This window comes from Eptatretus burgeri, chromosome 2 (genome assembly GCF_056783735.1).
Source record: "Eptatretus burgeri isolate ZD-2024b chromosome 2, Ebu_testis_v1, whole genome shotgun sequence".
Taxonomy (NCBI): Eukaryota; Metazoa; Chordata; class Myxini; order Myxiniformes; family Myxinidae; genus Eptatretus; species Eptatretus burgeri.
Genome location: NC_140962.1, coordinates 137716333 through 137743493, shown reverse-complemented (window position 1 = coordinate 137743493; position 27161 = coordinate 137716333). Strand labels below are relative to the sequence as shown.

The 27161-nt window shown below is 42.7% G+C and overlaps 1 protein-coding gene and 1 non-coding gene across 2 annotated transcripts in view; both read right to left on the bottom strand.

The window, feature by feature from the left end:
- LOC147033264 (uncharacterized) overlaps positions 1 to 27161 on the bottom strand; it is a 130044-nt gene that overhangs the window by 70272 nt on the left and 32611 nt on the right. The window contains exons 6-10 of the mRNA XM_085851360.1: positions 26698 to 26825; positions 23450 to 23521; positions 15528 to 16079; positions 12784 to 12893; positions 6191 to 6354 (exon numbers count right to left, since the gene is read on the bottom strand). Of these exons, the coding sequence (XP_085707486.1) occupies positions 6191 to 6354; positions 12784 to 12893; positions 15528 to 16079; positions 23450 to 23521; positions 26698 to 26825 (1026 nt within the window). The remainder of the gene's footprint in view (positions 1 to 6190; positions 6355 to 12783; positions 12894 to 15527; positions 16080 to 23449; positions 23522 to 26697; positions 26826 to 27161) is intronic.
- On the bottom strand, positions 6431 to 6594 carry LOC147033266 (U1 spliceosomal RNA). Its single transcript, XR_015055644.1, has one exon. It is a non-coding gene; the product is annotated as a U1 spliceosomal RNA (small nuclear RNA).

The window sequence follows — 27161 nt, the reverse complement described above, 5'->3', positions numbered from 1 at the left end:
ATAGCTCCGTGACGTTTGATGCGATCTTGATGAAACTTGGACACAAGCTAGATATCATGGTGTAGTTGTGTCTTTTTGTATGAGGGGCATCCCACGTCCCTTGTGGGCGGAGCCACGCCCACTTGAACTTTTTTTTCTCGCAATTTCATTTCTTAGAAGCTGTGCGTAATGTCCATAAGTACAACATATAAAAAAAATCCGATTTGATTTGGTTAATTTTGATGGAAGAGATAGGTTTTTATGGTAGGGCTTCCTCAAAAGCTTCCACTAACTCAATTGTACCTATCGTGGTATTGTTCAATTATGCCCGCGAACCATCGTCACTTCCCAGCTTGTCAATATTTATAATTATAAAAAAAAAAGACCTGGCAGGATGGCCCAGAGGTATGCACACCTGCCTCCAACTTATCTTGTCTGAGTTTGAATCTCGGCCCAGCGACATAGTTGCCAACATCGAGAGACAAAGAAGCGGTATATCGGATTGAGAGGATTTGTGGTGCCACGGAGTGGGGGAGGCCCAGGAATAAGATTTTTCATTCAGCATCGAGGGAAACCTCCCAAAAGCCGACTGAAACCTCGTCACAACATGTAAAACTTGGAAGAGACGCATTATTTTGTAAAAGCGGTGTTTCCACTATAAAAAGGGTAAGCTGTGCAAAAAGCGGGAAACGACCACCTATAGCGTTCAAGGGTCAACCATACAGCTATGAACTGTCGTCCTGGATTTCACAGGTATCAATGTGTGCACCATCCCTCAGGTGGACGTTAAACGGCCGTCCCATCTGCCGACATTTGTTGGTGGACGATAAAGATCCCACAGCGTCCTTTGTGAAGAGTAGGCGAGCCATCGCCGGCACGAGACGGCAACACATCAGCAACACAGCCACGCTCTCAGCCAATGATGTGATGTACGAAATAACTAAAAATAAAAATAAAAACAATTTCTAAAAGGACACATGGAGAACTGACACACAATGACCTGCTCTTTTTGAAAGACACGATGTTAGTCTCGCTATCGGAATCCAACAGTGATCATCATTAGGAAGTTCAAGTTTGAAACGTAACATGCGGAGTGATCAGCGTTTCCAGCTCCAGGGGGAGCTCGCGTCCCCAAGTTTTAAAAAAAAAGTTTGAATAAACTTTCGGGAAATGACTCGTTCGCGGAGAAAGTCTTTTCTGGTTTCACAACAACAATCAGGAAATCAAACCACGCAGCACATTCATCAATGTACACTTTTTAAAATAAAATAATATATATATATATATATATATATATATATATATATATATATATATATATATATATATATATATATATATATGTTTAACCCAAACGTGCGAGTACCGTGGTGTCGTTACACGAGGGTTGTTTTACATCAGATAGAGTTGATCGGTAAGTTCGTGGCCCAAACAAGTTTCTGATCACGTCTCACATTATATGGGTTATTATATCATATTAGTGATGGTATTGATCAATTGGGAATTATTAAATAAACGGATATTTTAAGTGTTTTTTTCCCCCGATGAAGGGTTCATGCCCGAAACGTCGGGTTTACTTCGATTCGCACGACTTTTTGCAAACCTCCGTCGACTCCCGTCGCAGTTGATATAAAAACCCTATTATTCGATTTGTCCGCCGACACGCAGATGGACACGAGTCTGATCGACATCAACACAGAATGACTAAATCCACGGATATTCACTCAACCAGGTAACCAACCCACCGTCCCCGTACCTTCACCCCTTTCTGATGATCCACTTCTACTTCTTCTACTTCTTCTTATTATTCTTCTTCTTCTTCTTCTTACAAAAGGGGCGGAGTCCAAGGAGGAGCTTATTATCACATCGAGTCACTTGAGAATCAGTGAAGAGGAAGAATCACGACAGAAGTTGAGGTAATTTTCGCCTCGAGCGATCATCACGTCACGTCACGTCACGTCACGTTGTGATGTTGACGTCACACGCCCAAACGAACATATTTAATTAATACAGCAGATTGGAGTATTTTTTTTTTTTTTGCCAATTCGGAGTCACCCAATCAGTGAACATTCCCACCCTGATTTCTCCAAATGGGGCGTCCTCCATTTCTGGGACTTGGTAGTGACGAGTTTTCCAAACATATATGTGATCCGAGTCTCCTGATCCTCTTCTGATCATCTCGTCCACACTTATCATGCCCAGAGCCACCGAGAGCCAGAGTGGACCTACTACTACCACTACAACTCGATATTGGGATATTATTCACTTATTCCTACATGCAGATTCGTTTCATCCGGATTGGGGAGGGGGTGGCCAACGATCCTGCGTTCATTTACGTCATCAGTCATGACATCATCACCGAGATTGTTATCACTCTGAGCTCGAGAAGGGTGAAGCGTTCGCCATACATCGTCGTACGTATCTGCATTTTGTTAACAGTGTACATGGAAAACCATTCAACGGAGGAAATTCAAACTTTTCCACATATTATATGACCACGTGGTATAGCGGTCACTCTTTTATGCCTGGTGTTGGCTTAATGGTTAGGGTGATGTGCTTAAGATCCTAGGATCCTGAGTTCCAAACCCCACTCGGCTGTTAAATTAATACCAGGTGGGGTTGACTGCCTGTTCATCCTGAGGTTGGCAAAATGAGTGCCAGCATGCTGGTATCCTGTGTCAGAGTGGCGATGTGTCCAGGATTGTGTCCAATAGCCAAGGAGACTGCTTAGGCAGTACCAACGCTCTGTACAGAGTATCGTCCCAATGGATGGATGGATGGATGGATGGATGGTTACTCTTTTGAGGTCAACATCAGCCATTTTTCAAAAATCCTCAGTTTTCATCCCATTGACTTGAAATTTAAAAAGAGGATTTATATTTGAGGTCACTGAATTCAACTGGCCAATTATTTTTGAGGTCAACATAGACCAAAAGATCAGCGTCGGCCCAAGGTCAACAACTTAGGAGAGATTTCTGAAATCCTCAGTTTTCATCCAATTGACTTGAAATTTAAAAAGAGGATTTATGTTTGAGGTCACTGAATTCAAGCACCAATTATTTTTGAGATCAACATAATCGACCAAAAGGTCAACAACTTCAGATAGATTTCTAAAATCCTCAATTTTCATCCGATTGACTTTGAAATAATGAACAGGATTTTTCATTAAAATGACCATCATGCGTTACGTGGTCTGGCAGCCATATTGTATGTAAGGGAAAATCTTCGTCTGAGAAACCACTTAACCGATCAATGCAAAATTTAACTAATTGATCAACTACCCATGGGAAATATGTTTGATTAAGATTTGATGTCATTGGTCACGTAATCTGGCAGACATATTGGATGAAAGAAAAAAAAACCTCAAAGAAACAAAGGAGTTGGCTTGCACCAAGTCCTTTTCAAGATCGTGTGGGGTACGTATTCTATGAATACCATCTAGATATGTAAATTGTTCCCACAGTAATTTGTTTTACAAGGGAGGGTGTCACTGCCCATGCCAGGGAATAGTCCTGAGTGGCTTGGAGGGAGATATAAAATAAGGTTGGCTCAGTGTTTCATCGTCACAAACCAATATTAGATGAAATAAAGAAAATTGAAGGAATAATTATTGGCCCCTATTAGATCTGGGCCCCATGGTATTTACCCCACCTGTACCTCCCCACCCCTATCTCTGCGCCCAAGATCATACCGAACCTCTCATCCCTGGTACACAGATCACTGTGTTCAGGCAGTTGCGTTCAAACAACTTGCCTTCTTTTCCTGGAAGACAAATCTGACCGAAGGCAACCTCAGATCATTCCACAAAGCCCGCAACAAGTGTGTGTCTACTCTCAGGAGATGCAGACAACAACAGTTGTCCAATCTCAAGAATATACTTTCAAACTAGTTTCCCTCCTCTAAAACCTTGTGGTGCTTCATCAACACTGTCACTGGTGTATACTCCCCCTCCATCCCTTTGCTCACTTCAAATGGCACGACAGCTAACTCCGCTCATGAGAAGGTCACATACCTCAATTCTGTGTCTGCTTCAAAATCTTGTGTTCCTAACCCCTCTCTTTCTCTCTCTCTCTCTCTCTGAACCCATCCTTGGGTCTTCATGAGTATTGAAGTCTTGGAAGATGCCCGGAGCACTGTTCTTCTTATTGGGCCATCCCATCATGGCTGCCTGCCTTATCATATGGAGGTCAAGGTCCTCAGCTGCTGCTGCTCAGATCTGCTCATAGCACTCACTGGCATGTCATGCAGCAGGGAGTGAACCATGACCTCCATGTCATCTTCCACCTTGACATTTGCTCGGTCACCAGGTAAGTATGCACGACTCAGCGTGTCAGCCACATACATGTACAGGGTGTTTCAAAAAGATTGATCCAATTATGACTTCCTGCCATTTCTTTGTTTTTTTGACCTATACCGTTTTCCTTTTCAGGGTTTGGTGGTGTTATCGTGGTAGTTGTTCCCCAGCATTTCTAGCTCCGTAGCTAAAGTATGCCATTGACAGTAAAGCAGAAGACAAAAGTGGTGGCTCTGTGGTGTGAGACTAAATCATACGTAGACACCCGCCGGAGGTTCTGCCGGGAATTCATGGTGGACCCACAAATTGTGCCATTCAACGTATTGTGAAAGATTTTGAGCACAAGGGTACAGTGCACAACCAGGGCAAGGGCAACAGTGGCAGGCCAGCCTCAGTAACCAAGAGCCAAGCCAACATCGACTCCGTGGGGGATTCTGCAGTGGACAGTCCCAAGAAGTCCCACCGCTGGTGCTCCCAGGAGCTCGGCATCAAACCAACATCAGTCTGGCGGATCCTCACTAAGGAACTGAAGCTTTTCCCATACATCATCTCTATTAGGCATAAACTGAGTCAAGATGACACGAGCAGGAGACTTGATACGTTCAATTGGCTCAGTGACAGGATGGAGTGGTACCAAAACTGGATCAACCTGATCTAGTTCAGTAATGGAGCCCATTTTCACTTGAACGGTGCCATCAACAATCACAACAACATTTTCTGGGGGGCAGAACCACCTGAGGAGATCACTGAGAGGTACCTGAAAGGGCCTATGGTCACATGTTTCTGTGCATTCAATGCCAGATGGGGAACGCTAGGGCCTTACTGGTTTAAGAATGACAACAGCAGGATGGTGACGAACGGTGAGCGCTACCGGGCCGTGCTCCAGAAGTTCCATAATGATCTAGCCCAAAATGTCACTCGAAACCAACTCAGCATGACCTAGTTTATGCAGGATGGTGCACCTCTGCATACAGCTGGTGACACCATCACTTTCTTGCGGCAGCTCTTCAGAAACCGCCTCATTGCCCTGGGTACCGCTCATGACTGGGCACCCCACAGCCCAGACTTGAACCCTCTGGACTACTGGTTCTGGGGAGCTGTCAAGGCCCCTGTCGACACCAACCGCACTGCCACACTGGATGATCTGAAGCAGGAGGTTTCAGACGACCTCCAGGCAGTGCCACATGAGACTTACAGGAAAGTTGGACAGAACTTTGGAGTCAGGATCAATGCCTAAAAAACATGTGCAATAATTCCTTTTTGGGTGAACAAAGATGGCGAACGGTGGTGTCAACTTTCAGGGTCGAACCCTTTGGTGTCGAGATCGGTGGTCGCACTGACGGAAGAAAAGAAGTCAGTAATCTTCCTCTTTTTAGAGACGTTTCGCGTAGTGAACGCTGCTCATTTAGAGCTCAGCGTTCTTCTTCTTCTTCTTCTTCTTCTTCTTCTTCTTCTTCTTCTTCTTCTTCTTCTTCTTCTTCTTCTTCTTACAAAACCTTAATCTCTGGGACTCGGCTCTTGGAAATGCAAGATCCGGATCTCCTTTAATACTGAGCACATGTACACTTCCTCACATAGACGGTGCCTTTTGAGAGCGTCTATCATGAACTTTTAAATATATTCGGACATTTGCTTTAAAGTTTCGAAAAGTTCACGTTACTATTTAAAGATTATTCCATTTATCGTATTGTAATTTCGTAAATACATTACTTATTTCGTAAATACACGATATATCGTAAATACGTAAATACATTATGACGCGTTTCGCTATTGGCTTAATCAAGGCACGTGACGAAATATCGGAAGTTGTTGTTGTTGTTTTTGAAAAAAAAAAATTTTTAGCCGACAAAACCTTCAGGACGCTGCTCGTGGACACATTTGTCCTTGTTTTTTTTTCGGACCTTGCATGACACTCACTCGTTTTGTATTGAAGGAAAGTGCGTGACACGATGATAAAATCGATACGATGATTGATCCCGACGGAGACGGCATTGACCAAGTTTGTCGGCTCTTCGCACTATCGGGTGGACGAGTCCACGAACGCGATCGACGAGGGGTGTTGATAATATTATACGCACATCCTGTACCAGGATATGTGCGTGTCATTGCGAACACAATACCTCCCCCACCCCAGTTTATCTGTTTTTAGTTTAAAGTGAGGGGATAGCGCGAACGCAGTCCCCCACTACCACAAATAGTACGGTCGAGTTTCCCACATTTGGGGAAATCGCAAGGGTCAACCCCCCCGGAGTGCAATGGGTGAGTCTCACCATGAGGGAACCGCCTTACTGATCACGGTATCTCTCCCGTCAGGTAAGTATGACTTGTTCATTCACGGGATTCCTTTTCTAACTCCGATCACCGTCTTGCTGTACCGGGACCCATTCACCACATCTCCTGAATATTGATATAAATGGTGAATGTTACAAGAACTTTACAAACACATTCTAATCGGACTATTTGGTTCGATATTATGATTTAGATATTTGGAGAATTTCTCCCTTCGCTGTTGTTTTGAGAGAAATAAATATATCTTCATGATTTGATCCCTTCTGAGGATTCCGCCCTCACATGATGACGCCAGGTTTAATTTAGTGACGTCATAAAACCACGTTTAACTTATTGACGTCACGACGTTTGTTGTGATTTCCAAGCTCGGTTGTTTCCTCCTCACAAGAATCTTTTGAATCATTTCGTTCCAAAGCCTGATGTTGGCTCAACGGTGACGGTGGCTGGATTAACATCCCAGGGTCGTGAGTTCAAGTTCCTGTCCGTCCGTCGTTGAATTAACACCAAGTGGGTTGACTAAGCCTGTCATCCTTGAGAGGTCGGCTATTTGAGTTGGCTACCAGATTCCTGGTAACAACAGCACCGATTCGAGCTGGCCCCGAGAAAATACTCTCACCAATCAGCCACAGGCTGAAAACGAATAAATACATAAATTTCGTTCCACATGGATCGCTCTGTTTCGACTGGACACAAGATTACATCAGAGATTGAAACAATGGATGGATTGAACATGACGACCTACCTGCCTGTGTTGGGAGAGCAACACACCTTGTGCTTTGGTCCATCACGGGAGATTGCAGGGTAAATGCACGCAGGTCTTTGTAGTGTTCCATTTGTTGTCAAACTTGTAGTCCTTTTTGTCCACTAGTGGGGCAACTTAGCTAAATATAGCATAACAATTGTGCATTTTGTGAGGAAAGCACCAAATTTGGCACACTAGTAGCCTATCATATTATGAACAGATTTGGATATTGGGCCATCTCAAGTTCAGCCGCTGATGGCTGTGGCAGTCATTTTCCACTGCCATCAAAAATTTTGAGATGGCCCAATATCCAAATCTGTTCATAATAGTGTTACGTTTGTGGAAATTTGCAATACACCAGAAAGGTCCTCAGGTGAGATATATCGATAAGTTCATGTGTAGTTAGCCCACACCCATTGTTTAGAGGGCATATGTATTATTCATTCGGGCTGCGACGCTTTAGGTAGCCGTTTTTCTTTTGCTGTCGTTATTTTGGTGCAACCACAATGCCAACCATTGCCACCAACCTCTCCACAACCAACATCTCAACAACCGTGCCATTCACACCACGACGCCACCTTCAAAACATTCCCCATCATCTTCGCCACCACTCACCTTACGAACGCCATCCTACATCCACCGCGCAGCCACGATCTCCATGGGACGGGTGAGGGACGCGGGATTGTGCACTGAAGGTTCTTACGGGAGCCGGGGGGAGAGGTCTCCCGCCTGAATCTCCCGCCCGAATATCTCCCGCCTGAATCTCCCGCCGGAATCTCCCGCCCGAATTTCTCCTGCCTGAATCTCCAACCTGATGGTCGTCGCGCTTGGTGAGAAGGGGGAGGAGTGGGGCAGCTCGCTCCCGATTGGTGGATGCGCGGTGTGACGCTATCAGGGAGGAGGAACGCCCCCTGTCGAGACCTTTCTCAAAATGCCTCGAAGAGGGGTGGAGCGAAGAATGGGGCGGAGCGACAGGGCGGAGCCCCACGCTACAAAGGGGGCGGACGAGGAGAGTTCAGCGCGCGCTTGATCCCTTTGTACATGACGGTGTGGTGAGAGAGAGAGAGGAAGCTCCTGCTCGAGAGTTCCTGGTCGGAGGGTCAGTCGGAGTCAGTGCGGTCCCGAGAGTCCGCTTGTGGGACGGAGCGCGCTTGATCCCTTTGTACATGAGGTGTGGTGAGAGAGAGAGAGGAAGCTCCTGCTCGAGATTTCCTGGTCGGAGGGTCAGTCAGAGTCGGTGCGGTCCCGAGATCCCGCTGGTGGGACAGAGCGTCTGCCATTCCCCTCTCTCGGCCCCAAGTATCGACGGTTTCTTCCCCCCGCCCCCCCACCCCCGTCCGCACCGAGATAGCGCCGGAAAACCCCGTTCGTTCCCCAAAACCCCGTCCGTGGCGTCGAGCGGCCAACACGTGCCGGCGCAAAGCACGAGCTCACCGACCACGCCGGAGGAGCTGAAAGCTGAGGGCGCGGGAGAAGGACTCGGTGCGCAAAATGGGAAGTCGCCACTTTTGTTTCTTTGGGTTTTGTGTAAATGTGTGTGTGTGGCGCCCGTCCGTCAAATTTAGACCTGCATAAGTGCCAGTGTAATTATTATATTCGGTTGCAGCTCTGCGTTTCGTTCTTGCTTTTGTTCTTGCCTTTGTATACGTGCATGATTAATTGTTGCTGACTAGAAATACGTGCTTCCGTGTGTCGCGCATTAAACGTGCTTGTCCAATTGTTCCCCCGTTTCGCTTCGTCCTTTCCTTTGTTGAATCTCCATCTTGCATCACGTAAGGGATTGATAGTGGGTTTAAAACGCCCGGTAACTAATCTGAACCGTCAAGGTCGACGATAACTCCGCTTGGTTATCCCTGTAGCACGGAACGAACTGTTTTAGCGGTTCGTGTCCGGAGTCGACCTGTGGCGTGGTACAACCCCTCGGTAGGTTACCCGTGCGAGTACTTAGGTATATCGACTTTCGGTGATTCACCCTATTTCGCGCGGATAGAATGCGGACTGGGTTGTGGTGAGTTTAAACCCCCACCCGTGACTAGCTCCTTGGCGATAGTTCCAAGAGGGTCACGACTGAATTGTCCGTTCTGGTGGGCGACGCGGTCGCCATTCGAGTCAAGCGGCCGATCGCACGCTGGGTGGGCGAAATTCGTAACTATATGATAGGCTACTAGTGTGTCAAATTTGGTGCTTTCCTCACAAAATGCACAATTGTTATGCTAAGTTGCCCCACGACATCGCTCCTTTCCAATTCCATATCTCCCAAAGGATGAGAGTACTCAGTGTTTACTCCGTTTGTTTTCTTGCTCTCTGGCTTGACCGGGCGATATCTCAGCCATCCTTTGAGCTAGGAAGCTGAAATTTGGGGACAAAAGTGGAGATGTGTTTTGGCAAAAACGTTATTTTTTGATCAATCAATTAATTTATGAATTACTTCATTATAATTGATTTATTAATTAAACCACTGAAAGTGAATGAGGTTATGTTTTCACTCCTGTCTGTCTGTTTGTCTGTTTGTTTGTTACTTGTAAAATATAACATTTTAAAAGCATATTGATTCGTCGATTTTGTTATTCTGTCTGTTTATCTGTCTGTCTGTTTGTTTGTGACTTGTAAAATATAACATTTTTAAAGTATATTGGTTAGTCGATTTTGTTATTCTGTCTGTTTATCTGTCTGTCTCTCTGTCTATTTATTTGTTTGTTTGTTACTTGTAAAATATAACATTTTTAAAGTATATTGGTTAGTCGATTTTGTTATTCTGTCTGTTTGTTACTTGTAAAGTATATTGGTTAGTCGATTTTGTTATTCTGTCTATTTATCTGTCTGTCTGTTTGTTTGTTACTTGTAAAATATAACATTTTAAAAGTATATTGGTTAGTCGATTTTGTTATTGTCTGGTTATCTGTCTGTCTGTTTGTTTGTTACTTGTAAAATATAACATTTTTAAAGTATATTGGTTAGTCGATTTTGTTATTCTGTCTTTTTGTTTGTTTGTTACTTGTAAAATATAACATTTTAAAAGTATATTGGTTCGTCGATTTTGTTATTCTGTCTGTTTATCTGTCTGTCTGTCTGTTTGTTTGTTTGTTACTTGTAAAATATAACATTTTTAAAGTATATTGGTGAGTCGATTTTGTTATTCTGTCTGTTTATTTGTCTGTCTCTGTCTGTCTGTCTATTTGTTTGTTTGTTTGTTACTTGTAAAATATAACATTTTTAATGTAAATTGGTAAGTCGATTTTGTTATTCTGTCTGTTTATCTGTCTGTCTATTTGTTTGTTTGTTTGTTACTTGTAAAATATAACATTTTTAAAGTAAACTGGTTTGTCGATTTTGTTATTCTGTCTGTTTATCTGTGTGTCTGTCTGTTTGTTTATCGCCTACAGGTCGTAATTTTCAACCGATCTTCATGAAACTTCACCACATGGTAGAGATTGGCATACAGAAGATGCCTATTGTTTTTGAGGTCAAAAGTTCAACATAGGCCAAAGGTCAACAACTTAGGTGAGACTTCTAAAATCCTCTATTTTCATCCGATTGACTTGAAATTTGAAGAGGATTTACATTTCAAATCACTGACTTCAACCACCAATTGTTTTTGAGGTCAACATAAACCAAAAGGTCAACATAGGCCATAGATTAACAACTAAGGTGGTATTTCTAAAATCCTCAGTTGTCATCCGATTGACTTGAAATTTGGAGAGGCTTTACATTTCAGGTCACCGATTTCAACGAGACAATTGTTTTCGAGGTTAACATAGACCAAAAGGTCAACATAGGTCCAAGGTCAACAATGAAGGTGGTATTTCTCAAATTCTCAATTATCATCCCATTGACTTGAAATTTGAAGAGGATTTATATTTCAGGTCACTGAATTCAATGACCAATTATATTTGAGGTCAACAAAGGCGAATAAGTCAACAAAGGTCAAATGTCAACAACTGAGGTGAGATTTCTAAAATACTCAATTTTCATCCAATTTCCTTGAAATTTCAAGATAATTTGCATATCAGGTCACTGAATTCAACCACCAGTTATTTTTGTGGTCAATATAGGCCAAAACGTCAACATAGGCCTAAGGTTCAACGAGGCCAAATTTTCACGCAGTAATACAGGTGAAACTGCAGGTTTGATGTCGGTAATACAGGTGAAACTGCAGGTTTGATGTCGGAAATACAGGTGAAACTGCAGGTTTGATGTCGGAAATACAGGTGAAATTGCAGGTTTGATGTCGATAATACAGGTGAAACTGCAGGTTTGGTGACGGTAATTCAGGTGAAACTGCAGGTTTGATGTCGGTAATACAGGTGAAACTGCAGGTTTGATGTTGGTAATAGAGGTAAACTGCAAGTTTGGTGATGGTAATACAGGTGAAACTGTTAGGCCTAAGCTCTATCCTTGATGGGCCTAATGGCACCCTCCTGCATTGACATGCAAGGGAACTCGTATGTGTTTATATTTAACTAGTGGGCCCATTGGTCTGATGGACCAATTTTTCATCGGTCTTTATGGACTTGTAGCACACCCGCCTGCTCTACTGCTTGAGCATTCGCTCGCCTTTCACCAAGCCCAGATGAGCTTGGGCCAGGGCGGGGATTATACATTTGTTGTTTTTATTGCCAAATGATACTACCATGATGATTGTTGTCGTTAATACTTTTAGTAATTAATATATGCTTTGTTACAATGTTGTCATTGTTATTGTTATTTGCTCGCATGCACAAAGCGAAAAGCTGGGTTAAGCAATCTGTCGCATACATATGTACGTATGTGTACGTGTCTGCATTTTGTTTAGAGTGTACATCAAAAACCATTCACTGGAGGAAATTAAAACTTCATCAGGATGGGGTGTGGCCATCACTCCTGTGTTCATTTACGTCATGACGTCATTATGTACCATCATTGTGATTGTCAATTGTTCCCACAGATGGAATCCTATTAGATCCGGCCCCTGGGGTAGTTACCCCACCTGATTCTCCATCGGCGCCCCTGCTCGCATCAAGTTCTTCTCAAGACTGCAGGGGTAAGTATTCTATGAACACCATCGCATTTATTTTGAAATTAGAATGGTATGCCACGGATGGACCTATAAAGCTGCTCTATACACCCTAACATGGTATACGTTTAAAACATGGGAAATCTTCCGGACTCTGTGTAGTTAATTAGCCTAATCAACTCAGGAGATCATGACGATCATTTTGGTGTGCACAATCCACATCAAAAACCTCCAGTCGAACTCCACAAAAAAAACACACACACACACACTTCATCCATTTATAGGAGATGAATGAGAATCAACACAAGGATCAGCTAGCTGCCTGGAATTATTTAACAGTGCTCCTCCATGCTACCTTAGATCTCAATCAGATACGGTATTATCAATTTTGACTCATGAGCACAATAAAATCAGTGGCATTCACCATTTGGTCAGTATTTGTCTCACTTACGGCTTCAACCAATGTTATCGCCTCTTTCTATGTACCTGAATCAAATCTTGCATGACAAACCCTTTTGGTCCAACATCTGTGTTTGGAACCTCGGTGACTGTGCAGAGGGTTTGAAATGTTCCCATCCTTTGGCATCTGAGGTCATCTGTACGTGTTTACAATTGGAATCCAGAAGGTTCACCGCAAGCGATTGATTCCCCACTGCTTCTCAGGTTCCCCAGAGTTTTTGATGTAAAGTAAAAAAAAGATTGGCCATCCTCAAAGTTTAGTTCATATATTGGTGGTGGTAGTGGTTCCACATTCTTGTGAAGGCTGTTGGGGAGGCCAGATCTTTTTTGAGTGGTGTTTCTTCGGGCAAATCCGGTGTTGTTATCTCTTTTTGAGGCCAGATCTTTTGAGCAGCGATTGGAATTGAACCCACACTTGTGAGGGCAATGCATTAATGCTTTACCCACTCAACAACCAGGCTGCTCATTTCATATATTAAGTCTTTAGGTTGAACATGAAGAAGACAGAGACACTAACCAAATAAAAAAAAAATAATAATAGCACGACAAAATAACTATGACGTCCAAAATGAAGAACGGAGAAATCTTAAATGCAAGCTTTCCGAACATTGACTGCACAATAAGATACCTCACTAATTACCCCCACCCTCAACCCCAAAACCCCAACTCCTACACTCACAGGTACACAAGTTAAATTGAGTTGAAAGTAGAGAAATATCATGATGGGTGGTGTGAATGAACAATCAAACAAACAGATCAGTGCAAGAAGAGCTGAAGGATATACTGGATTTATTAAATGTTTCAACACCAACTACAAACGCATCACAAAGCCATTTGTGAGATCTTCACAAACCTAACATATTGTTCGCAACCCAACACCACCAGTTTCACCAACTTGACAACAAGACTGTGAACAAAATCCTTTTTTTTCTTCCTCATTGCGCTCAGGATTCCAAGGCTCAGTGGATATAGTACTATACACGGGATTTGAACATCATGAACCATTGGTTCAGATGAGAATATTAGATGGGCCAACCCGAAACTTCATATCATCTTAAAATGGAATAAGCTAATATTTGTCATCTGAAAATTTACTATCAGATGAGGCTATTACGAGGATAATATATCATTCATCATCTAAGAGTAACATTTATCATCAAAAAGTTATCAACGGATGAGAACTCTAGACCTATATTGGTTTAATATGTCATACTTATCAACATAATATTTTATCATACATTGAGAAAGCTAAGCAAGTCAATAGGAAATATAATATTTACAGAAAAACAAAAATGTAATATTAATCAGTTGCGCTGATTTGTTTTGCAACGGACTCGCCTCCCGAAAGTGCAACGCGAGACCTCCGGTGATGAACTCCCAGGACACTGAGTGGAGGTGTTCTACGCACGTATGGCTAATCTGCAGATGGTTTGGTTATATGTTTTAACCTATTTCACTGCATGGCTGTTTCAGCACGCAAGCACGGTTTTACGGGGTATTTGATCTTCTTCTTCTTCTTCTTGTATATGGCAGCTTGGCTGCCGGGTAGCTATCATTTTGTTGGGGCGTGACTACGCCCATATTAGCAGCACACTTGTACTCATTTCGCTGACTTTGGAAGGATGACAGGCTGAGTCAATCCCACCTGGTGTTAATTCAGTGGCCAACGAGGTTCGAACTCAGGACCCTAAGATCGGAGGATTTGATTCTTCCAGAGGACAAGATTGCAGCTCAAAATGCAGTGAATGGTTTTAAAAGTGTCAAGTTTAACAAGCAATGTGGATGAGGGCATGGTAAGCAAAAATCGTCATCCAAACAAACAAAAAATAAAAATAAAGGGATAAACCGAAAGGCACGCTGAACAGGACGGTAACAATTTCCTGGCTATTCTTAGAACTAACCTCATCACAGCAGACTCAGTCGAGAACACAGGACACATGGAAGAATGGACAAAAGTGTAAGAGTGTGTGTGGGTCTTTCCTGTGAAAAGCAGGAGGTGTAGTGCAGACATAGCTTACAACCCCTCTTCTGGTCCAGTCTCATCCTTGGGTCTCTACCGCTCTAGCTAGGCTCTCAGGTGGCTCCTGTGCTAGGTTATATAGCTCTGTGGCTGGCAGGACATTCCATTCCAGATGGGCTGTACGTCTCTGGCATGTGTCTAATTTGTGCTGTGTGTGGCTCTTTTGATGGTTAGGCATCCCGGGGTGTCTGTCTTGTCCCGACGGATGATGTGCAGCTCATTTCTGTGCGTGCCCGGCTGTGTTTGAGGCGCAACTCTCTGCTGTCTGGAGTTGACTGTCCTGTTGTGTGTGTGTGTGTGGGTGCATGTGGTTCCCGGCGCTCTCTTTATGTGTACGACTGTTGCTGTCTTCAGTCAGCAGTGCCTCTGCCCCTCCCTCCCCCTCCCCCTCCCCTTCCCCCGCCATTGTGCTGATGTCACACACATGCTCTCTCAGCCGTGTGGTAGCACACGTGACAACCATTTGTAAAACCGATGTGAGAGGCTTGAACTCGCAGAGGTGGACACTGCCGTGTTCATGTGGTTTGTGTGTGGGAGGTGAGAAATGGTAATGGGGATGATTTAAGAAAAAAAACACAGATGGAAGATGGGGTTGAAGAGAAAGACACAAGGGTGAGGATCACAGAGAAGCTAATTCGACATCTGATTTTGCTTGATGCTAGTTGGGGTATACAAACACTGATTACACTCTAACAGATGCTTTTGATGCAAAATAAGAAATTTGCGCTTCACGAACAGAATCATCATCAACAAAACTGCAAGGAATTATTCACACCACCAAACCAATAACCAAACAAGTAACCAAAGCAATAACCAATCCCCAGTGCGGCTTTAACGGAGTCCGTGAAGTCCCCCTTGAACACGTGCAGGACCTTCGAGTTCCCGAAACACGTCAACTCTCCCGCCTCACAATCCAAGAAGAACCCCAGCCTGTCGAGATTTACTGGCACGGTCAGTGAGGTCCATTTATCATTGTGGCACGCTGAGTATTTGTTATTATATTTCCATACACACCATGACTTGGAATTCCTTCCCAACACGCACTCATTCCCTTCCCCTTTCCGCTTCATCGAGTTTAACGCGACTCCGATCACGCACCAATGGCTCAAACTCACATGGACCTCCCAGTAGTAACGGCCTGAGGAGAAACTATCAGAGGAAAGAACTTGAGGATAAAAATCAAAACGATCAGGGTGTTCCGTGTACGCGTGTTGGGTCCCAGTTCGAGTCACCATCCTGAGGTCCTCGGAGATTACAGTCGATTTTTGGGCAGACCGTAGGTCCAATCTCGGACTCCAGGAATCTAAGGACACAGCAAGGCAGCATCATGGCCTTTTTTGAACAAACAAAGGAATCAAGCAAGGAGTGAGCGGAACAAAGGTTAAAGTTATTGGAACTCTTTCATGACTACTGAAAAAACTATGGCACTCGGTAAAGCACATATCTCCACCACGTAATGCCTGATCCACGAGAACATATCAGGCCCAATACATTTTTGAAATATCATGCTATATAATACTATATCGTTTTTGGCCCGATCTCTCAATGGTAAAGAATCGCTTTGAAAATTAAATAATTCTCGTATGTAGATACGGACTCGGACCTTCACCAAAATCGAATTAATTCGTCCTTGCAACACACCCAACCTGTCCAAGTTTCGTCGGAATCCGTCCACAACTTTTTGAGACATCGTGCTGGATATCATGTTTAGCCCCGTCTCTCAATGGTGAAGAATGACTTTAAAAATTCTAGTCGTCGGATCCGGATCTTCACCAAAATCTAATCAGTTCGTCCTTGTCACACACCAAACCTGTCCACCAAGTTTCGTCGGAATCCGTCCACAACTTTTTGAGATATCCTGTACACAAACAAACAAACAGAGGGACAAACAAACAAACAAACAGACAGAAAGGGGTGAAAACATAACCTCCTTCACCTTCGGTGGTGGAGGTAATAAAAGCATTTTTCAAGCAGTGCAGCCAATCTTAGCCATTTACTTCAATTAATATTTTAAAAACTTATTTTGTTCAACTTTATTGAAAAAAATACAACAAAGGATATATGAATAATTTGATTTCAAAACACAACTCGATATGGACTGCAATCACCCACAACATACCCTTGGCCCATGATCCAACAATGGCCATATTTTTTTCAATAAAGTTGAACAAATAAAATAAATATATTAAAATATATTTATTTATTATTAAAATAAAATATTAAAATATTTATTTTATTTGTTCAACTTTATTGAAAAAAATATGGTCATTGTTGGATCATGGGCCAAGGGTATGTTGTGGGTGATTGCAGTCCATATCGAGTTGTGTTTTGAAATCAAATTATTCATATATCCTTTATTGTTATATTATAGGTATACAAAAGTAGGTATACAGTAATGAAAAACAAAACGTGCGCACAAAACGTATTTTATTGATTATACAAGCATATCAATAATAACATACCAATAATAAACATATCAATAATAAACATATTGATCCCTCAAATGTTCAATAATAATATTATAACAATAAAGGATATATGAATAATTTGATTTCAAAACACAACTCGATATGGACTGCGATCACCCACAACATACCCTTGGCCCATGATCCAACGATGGCCATATTTTTTTCGGACCACAATATAACCTTGACCTTCAACATTTAGGGATAGAGTGTAAATTTAAAAATGTGTCCTCATCTCCAATCTATCCATAGAACTCAACATCATGAAAATTTGCAGAAAATAATTCAAGTTGTGATCAAAAGGGTGTTTTTTTGTTCAATCGGTCACAATCCAAAAAAGTAGGTCAAGGACACAAAACAAATATCAGATGCAGGTCCACTCTATTATGATGCAAGAACATCTTGGAAGGCCAAGCGGTCTTTGAGATTCCGCATTGGCAAAATTGAGCAATTACAAAAAAACAAAAAAAAACAACTTTTTTTTCAGACCGCTATTTGACCTTGACCTTTAACCCAGAGGGGTATAATATAAATTGAGCGTAAATGCGCCTTGCTGTAGGCTATCATCTAAAGAGAGCAATTTAATTCTGATCAAACACACCTCAGTCGAGTTTTGGTGAAAAATGTTTAAATGGCTATAATTCGGTCATGACCTTAAATTAGGTCAAGATCAAAAAGTATGTCAACCCCACATACTTTTTATTCCTATTATTGATGCAAAATTGGGAAGGTGGGCGGTGGTGTGGTGATGCGGTGCGATGGGACGCGCGTGGCTCTGAGGCATCCAGCATCAGTAGGCAAGTCCTCTCCTGCATCCCAGATATGCCAACGGAATTCTGCTCTGCTTCTGCTGTGCACCTCCGACAAGCAGCTCCACATGAATCAAGCCGTGTTCTGAGCTTTCTTCTTGCTCTCCTCCGCACTCCGAACTCTGAACTCCTTCCTTCTCTCCTCTGCGCTCTGGTCTCCTTTCTACTCCTTTCAGGACAAGCTTTGAGGTGACTGTGTCCCATACACTCTGGGCTTCTTCCTCCTCACAGGACATGGCTTTCTTCGTCCCTCTCGTGTGAACCTCTCTCTCATTGTTGTGCATCGGTGTGCAATTGTGGAAAATCCTGCTGTCTCTGACGGAGCCTTCAACGCAACCCTCACCTCATCCCTCACGCGCAAAATACACAGAGCATCTTCAGCCCTTCCTTGTGTGTGCAAATGTCCTTTGTACTGCACGTACTGCTCGCATGCGAGAATCACCGTACTTTATTACCTCCGCCACCAAAGGTGAAGGAGGTTATGTTTTCACCGCTCCGTCTATCTGTTTGTCTGTTTGTGTACAGGATATCTCAAGAAGTTGTCGATGCATCCAGATGACATTTTGTGGACAGGTTCAGTTGGTGACAAGTACGAACTGATTTGATTTTGGTGAAGATCCAGATCCGACTTCAAGAATTTTTTTTCAGTGATTCTTCACTATTGAGAGATGGGGCCAAAAACGATATATATATATAGCACGGTATTTCAAAAATTGTGGATGGATTCGGATGAAACTTGGTGGCCAAGTTGGGTGTGTGACCGCGACGAATTGATTCGATTTTGGTGAAGATCCGAGAGTTATTTAATTTTTAAGTGATTCTTCATCATTGAGAGATCGGGCCAAAAACGATATATAGCATGATATCTCAAAAATGTATTGGGCCCGATATGTTCTCATGGATAAGGCGTTACGTGACGGAGGTATATACGTTCTACCGAGTGCCCTTCTAGTTGCATATGGGAAAAGTATTGTACTGCACTTTATTACATATGCAACATGCGTTGTGCTTTGTGCCACGAACATGTGAAATGCAAGTAGGTAGAATAAGGAAGCACAGGGAAAGGAGAATGTGGGAAGTAATTTGGTGAGGGTCCAGAGGATTAATTGTTTAAGGTGAGCGATGGGTTGTTGGTGGTAAATAACAAGAGAATGAGTGGATTTGAGTGGTGAGGAAGAAAGACACACCAAAGGACGAGAATAAACCAGGGACGAAATTGAATTGAGGTTTGGTGAAGGGGATTATTAGTGGATTGAGAAAGGCAGAGGGGGGATTGTTGGAACAGACTGATGGTGGATTGAAAGTAGCGTGGGCAGGGAGAGGGGATCAACCGATAGGGTATTGAACATCAGATTGAAAGTAGCGGGGGAAGGGGGGAGAGGTAAACCACACTGGGGATACACAAACCAACCTCAACGCCTGCACCCCCAAACCCAAAGACAAGACAAGGAGCAAAAGTCTACCTATACATAAACTAATGAAAAAAACTCGGTTTTGCATCTCCTCCATGTCCGTGTACGCTCTCCCTCAGAGATCGGAGAAACCTCACTCAAATTTTAGTGAAAAATGGCTATAATTGGGTCATGTCCTTAAAACATCAACCCTGCATACTTTGTTTTACCATTATCGAGGGAAAATTTCATTCCAAAAGTTCTCGGACATTGGCAGAAGAAAAAGGAGAAAAACCTAAATGGTGGTTCTCTTTGGGGTGTAAGACCTTAACCTTTAACCCAAGGGGTATGATGTAAATTCATCATAAATGTGCCTTGCTCTGGGCTATCTAAAGAGGGTAATTTCGTTCTGATTGGAGAAATCTTTGTCAAGTTATGGTGAAAAATGTTAAAATATCTGCATTTCAGTCAAGACCTTAAAAATGAGGTATATACATACATATATATATATATATATATATATATATATATATATTGAGTGTCAGCATGCTGGTATCCTGTGTCAGAGTGGCGACCCATCCAAGATTGTGCCCAATAGCCAAGGACATCAGATTGAAAGTAGTGGGGGGGGGGGGTAAACCACACCGGGGATACACAAACCAACCTCAACGCCTGCATCCCCAAACCCTAAGGCAAGACAAGGAGCAATAGTCTACCTACACATAGACTAATGAAAAAGCACCAACTTTGGCAGCACCAATGCTCTGCACAGAGTATGGTCCCAATCTCCTCCTCATATACACATACATAATAATATCCATACATACTATATAAATATATCCATACATATATATATATATATATATATATATATATGTATATATATATGTATATGTACATACATATACACAAACATATATATATATATATATATATATATATATATATATATATACACAAACATATATATATATATATATATATATATATATATATATATATATATATATATATATATATATATACACAGCATCTCACAAAAGTGATTACACCCCTCACAAATATGTAAATAATTCAGTGTAACTTTTTAAGCAGCTGTGCTTGAAGCAAAACCTTAGAGTTGATGACAGAGTTGACATTCTGCAATATGTATTCAGGCACATAACTGCCATTCCATAAAAACAATGTGGCATATTACGAATATTTCTAAAAGAGGAGGCAACAAAAGTGAGTACACTACTGCTATTGTCTGCACAAGAAGTAAGTCAAGCATGGTAAAACAACTTCCATTCTCATCATTTTCTGCATATTTAAGTCAAAGAGTGTTAAAGGTACAAATATGCACCAAACAATACACACAATGTCCATAGAGCTGCAACCTCCCTGGTATGTTAAAAGTGAAGTAGTGTACTCAATGCAGTAATTGTCTATCTGCTTGCTGAAGAAATAATTGCATCGGAAATATTGTACCAATCGCCATTGAGAAAGCAGCATGGCTCCTCATGGTAAAGAGCTCTCGAAAGATGTCGAAGATCGAATTGTTGCCCGACATAAAGATAGCCAAGGATACAAGAAGATCAGTGCTTCTTTAAAAGTAAGCCCCAACACCACGACCAAGGTCATCCAGAGGTTATCCAAGAAGCGTACAACAATGAGTTGCGCTCGCCAGGGCAGACCAGCAAAGATGACTGCACGTTCTGTTCGCCAAGTTCAGAATCTAGTCCTCCAAGACAGACGACAAAGTGCCGCCAAGATTGCTGAAGAGATTTCTCCAGCTTCTGGCCAGTCTGTTAGTGCACAAATCATACGTCGCACACTCGATCGTATCGGGTGGCATGGGCGTCGTCCAAGTAGTAAGCCTCTCCTGAAGCAGAGCCACAAGAAAGCTCGCAAACAGTTTGCTGAAGAACATCAATCCAAGCCCCTGGACAACTGGCAACATGTCCTATGGTCTGATGAAACGAAGATCAATTTGTTTGGATCTGATGGAGTGCAGCGTGTCTGGCAGCGACCTGAGGAACAGTACCAAGACAAGTGCGTTATCCCTACTGTCAAGCATGGTGGTGGTGGTGTCATGGTTTGGGGATGCATGAGTGCTGCCGGTACTGGAGAGTTCAAGTTCATCGAGGGAAACATGGATTCTACAATGTACTGTGACATCCTGAAGGAGAAGATGTTACCCTCCCTGCGAAAACTTGGAAGAGGAGCTGTATTTCAGCACGAAAACGATTGGAAGCATCGTTCCAAGCAGACAACTGCCTTTCTGAAGAAGTCGAAGGTCAATGTGTTGGAGTGGCCAAGCATGTCACCTGATCTAAACCCAATAGAACACCTGTGGGGCATCCTGAAATGTTAGGTTGAGGGAAGAAAGGTGTCCAACATCACGCAACTTCGAGAAGTCATTGCAGAGGAGTGGAACAGGATCCCAACAAAGGCATGTGGAACACTGGTCAACTCCATACTGAGTGGAATAGCTGCTGTGCTCAAAAACAATGGTGGACATCCAAAATAATGAAAACAATAACGCTTCAATTTGAGAAAGTGCATAGGGTGTACTCACTTTTGTTGCCCCCCCCCCCCGGCCCCTTTTCACAGATATGCCCAGTATGCCACATTGTTTCCACAGAATAAATGTTTTGGGCCTGTACATGTATGTCAGAATGTCTACTCTATCATTTCTTTGATTGTTGTGTTTATAATACATCAAAGTATAAAGTTACAACAAATTATGTACATTTTTGTAAAGGGTGTACTCACTTTTGTGAGATACTGTATATATATACATATACACATATTTTGTCACCTCAGAGGTCCAGCGAAAGCAGACCCTTTAAGCCGGAGGATGTTTAACTTCTACGAATGACCAAATGATCTCCAAATTTATGCTGCATTCATTTATCATGCTATTGCCCCGAAGCATAAAGAAAGAAAAGACACTATAAATAAACAGAACAGATCTGGTGGTCGACATACACAAATAAGGCAGAAGGGAGCACGCAAACTTGTATACGAGAGAACTAAACCCTGCTAATGACACCGACATACTGGACTCAAACAAGAAACAAAGGGGCAGGCAAGGACCTGAGCAGGCACAATCTTGTGTTGGGCCCAGGGTGACCCATGCAGGCTGGTGTTGAACAGTGCTGGTGCAGCACGATATGAAAACAATGGTGAAGAGATGGCGTCCGCAGTCTCTCAAACTGTCCATATCTCATGAGCAATGAAGGGGAGACAGAGAGACAGAGACAAATGAATATGTCTTGAACTAGAAGCTCACTCCGACACAACTGGTTAGAAGCTCCCTCTCACCCAACTCCTCGCACATGCACGTACGTACTGTACGTGGCTTTTCTCACCCCATAGGCCAGCCTCATACATGGTGGGTCCATCTCATTGACCGCCCGCTGGCAGTGGGTGGTGTCGACTTTCAGGTCAACCCATTCTCTCCAAGGCTCTGCAGCTCACTGGATCCTGCTGTCTTTGGCCAAACGGGCCATGATGTTTCCATTCCAATTCAAACTGAGTCATGTGGGACCTCACCTCCAAGAAGACGTCTTTCATGAAGACAATTATATGTCGGCTTCGGATGAGTTAATTCTTGATTTACCTGAGTTACCGAGCCGCTTGCAGAATGCAACCAACAATCCACTTGATGAAATATATAAAAGCTTATATTTATTGTGTCTGCACATAGGATTTATTGTGAATGCACATAGTTGTTGCAGTCTGCAAGCTGCCCCACTCATTTAAATATATCCCTCACAAACCCGGTAGCTCTACAAGGCAACAGAAATAGGAAAGGAAAAAGGTGGAGAGAAGCAGAAATATTTCACAAGGAAATTAAAAGAGGGGAAGGGAGGTAAAGATTATAAGCAAAAAATAAAGGTGATGAAGGAAAACGAATGAAAAGGGAGTATTAGAGACAGAAAAGGTGTCACGTATCATCTGGACCAGATCCCTTGCTATGTAACCCAACCACATTCTTCACCCACCATCCCCTTGACTTACAAAGACTCTTCAAGGTGCTCGGCTCCAAGGTTGTCTGCTGATTTGCCTCTACTTCTTTGGGCATCGGCAAAGCTGCACAAAAACAAATGATGAGCGTGATTTCATTAATTTTCTATTTTAGAAAAGACAAAAATACTTCAACGTTTGTCTGTCACATGCAGTCTGTGAGATTATGTGCATCAAGGAGTTGTGAAGCCAGCCGCCCAACAACATGGGGCAAGGCCTTTCGGTGCACATTCGAGGCTTTTTTATCAGGACCCATTGAGGGAAACACCAATCGAGCTAAGAACCAGCTCACCATTCAGTTCCCCAAGTACACTGTTCTTACACACACATCCTTTATAAAGACTTTTCAAGAAGCTGCTCAGCTCATTTCCTTAAAAATTTGTAAAGGCCCTGTCACACCTTGATGATTTAGCCAGCATATGGCAACGTATCAAAATGTATCTAAAACGCTGGCGTACGCTGAACTATTGTTTTTTTTTTCAGTTTTGGGCGTATAATAACATGTTGGACGTATGCATAACGTATTAGTAACGTACACGGAACGTTTCGATAACTTATAGATAACTTATACCAACGAATGCTTAGCGTGTTGTCGGCATTCACAACCTTTGCCCAACGATAGTCTAACTTATGCATAGCGCGCGGCAGCGTATTGCTTACAATCACGTGGCGTAGCCTATTAAAAGGCTGCCGCTCGACGATTCAAATCATAACTGCACAAGAAATCGAAGTGTCAACATCACCATCATGCCGAAGAAAACTTCGAAGAATGCTGCAAAGAAGTCTCCTGGCTGTGGCCGTGGACGCAGACGCAAGGAGGATCCATCATCACCCACACCCTCCCCATCACGCTCACCTACTACTAATGACATGGACCTACTACTACTACTGACACGCTCACCTACTACTACTACTGATACTACTGACAATGACATCTACTCAACATGGAGTCTGGAACACTGACGGGTTCCTCCTGTGAACCCCATTTTTATATACCAATTCCCCGAAACACTGCCAATACGCCATTTATGGTAGCTGTAAGTTAGAAACACGTTCAGTAAGTTCTGTGGTCGTCCGGAAGATGTCAAATTCATCTACATACGTCAATATGCGTTGGAGATACGTTACACATAGGTTCAAAGCATGTTACTCATAGGTGAGAAATAAGTTTCGGGTACGCTAGACATTACCTCGACGTATTTCGACTTATAAGTAACTTACAAGTAACGTGTGTAGACGCGTGTCAACGATCGCATAACGTGCATACAACTTATGGCCAGCGTATGCGGAACGTGTGAGTCATACGCCGAGCACGTCGAGAAATTTTGAGCATGCCCAAAATTTGTCGACGAGCTCGGCGTACTACGACGTATGCCAGCGTGCTTCAGCGTGCTCTTAACGTATACAAAACTTACCCATAACGTATTCGACATGTGCCAATGTATTCGGCAAATTTTTCATACGTCGGCATACGCTGGCTAAAACGTCAAGGTGTGACAGGGCCTTCACCAAGTGTCTTTCCTACCGGATGTGTTTTTGATTATTAAAAAAAAGGAGGCTTTTAAAAGGATTAAGGAGTATTGAAAAATTGGAATGCCATGATTGAACATCTTACCTCGATCATTTCATTCCAGACTGAATGCAAATTGATGTTTACACCTCTCTCAAATGAAGCACTATCCTTATTTTTGGTATAATTAACATCCTGAAATGTCTTTCATGCAATAAAAAGGTCAAACTAAGAGAGGAAACCCATGAAGTCCCACAGTGAAAAACTAGAACGGCACTCGGTCGAGTGCATACCTCCGCAAAGTTGAATAGTTTACATTTTGAATCCCACTGATAGGCCGGATCGGAATCTGGACCTGAACCAAAATCTAATCAGCTTGTTCTTGTCACCAAACCAACTCATCCACCTAGTTTTGTCATCCATCCGTAACGGTTTGAAATATTATGCCGCACTGTATGTCGTTTTTGGCCCCATCTCTCAATGGTGAAGAATCGCTTTAAAAAAATAATAAAAATTCTCGTATCCGAATCTACATTTGGATCTTCACCTAAATCGAATCAATTGGTCCTTGTCCGCCAAATTTAGTCTGAATCTCTCCATAACTTTTTGAAATCTCATGCCATGCATCATTTTTTGGCTCAATCACTCAACGATGAAGAATGACTAAAACAATTATAGTATCTGGATCTGGATCCAGATCTTCACCAAAATCGAATCAATTGGTCCTTGTCATACACCCAAACTGGTCACCAAATTTCATCCAAATCCGTCCATAACCTTTTGAGATATCCTGAATTTGAGATATTTTGGTGGTGGAGGTGATGAGGTACTTCTCAAGTCGGGCTGACTACACACACACACACACACACACACACACGCACACGCGCACACACACAGCTAAGCAAAAATAATAATCATGAACTTTTAAAAAGTTAAACTAAAGATGGAGTGGATCACTTCCCTTCCACTCCCATTGAACTTTCAGTGCCATCCTCATCAGACTCGGTGGCTTAATGGTTCGAGCATTCGCTCTGAATCTGAGAGTTTAGAGGTTCGAACTAAACCCCAACCAAGTCATCTCAAAGACTTTCAAAATGGTATGTGCTGCTTCCCTGCTTTATGCTCAGCATTAAAAAGGATAGAGCACAGATAAACAACCATAAGTTGGCAACCATTGCCCAGGCTTGAGGGTCCTAATAGCCTCCTGCTGCATTTAAATTCCTTGCAAGAGAACTAATATTATTATTTAACACACTGTTTGCAACTGTGATGCTTCTCCAATCCCCATGGCACTGTTGTGGTTATGGCTTCTTGGGGGTAAAATAATCAATCTTAAGAATAACGATAGTTATTTAATAAGATGGGGGGGGGGGACATGCTTGCAGACTGCAACTGGTGACTGGTTAATTAAGGGATTGGGCTCCAGTAAAGATCGCAGCATGTAACTTGGTTCCGCTCGGCCAATCAATTAATATCTGTTATGTGACTGCCAGCATGATACCCTATTCGTGAACATAACCTCACTGGTAATTGTAACACGGCTTTAGACTTGGGAGCCGGCTCGAGGTTAGCGGTAAGAAAGAAAGGCGATTGTGGGCTTTAACGACTTTCCGTCTCTCTGGAGTTATCCACGAGTGACGACCATAACAGTACCTTCACTATATATCTCCCTCTCTCTCTCTCTCCCATGTGATTCCTCTCAATACAAACATTCCATATTTGTGCTACTCACTCTCATTCTCCTTCAGAATGTTATTGATGACCTGGATTAGAGAGTCCAGTTTCTGCTCCTCCTCGGAGAAGTCGAGGACGATGGTGGATGGCACATCCACAGATGGTAAATATGACAAAGACTGCAACCTAGACATGGAGAAGAAAAATATAGAGGAAACCATTTAATTAATCGAATACCACTGATGGTTCCCAGTATAGCCTGCTCATACTATTAGCCAATTGGTAACACTTCAAATGCTACCTCATAATGAAAGCAAACTTTTATTCCTTTTAAAAAAAGTGGGACACCAAGACTGAAAACACTTAACGCCTCCCTCCGGGAACCAAAATAATTAAAATAATAATAATAATAATGGAGATTTTAAAATTGAAAATGGAGAAGTGGAAATTGAGGCCTAAGGTGTTGGCTTAATGACTAGAGTGGTGGGCTTGGGATCCAAGGGTCCTGAGTTCAAATCCCAT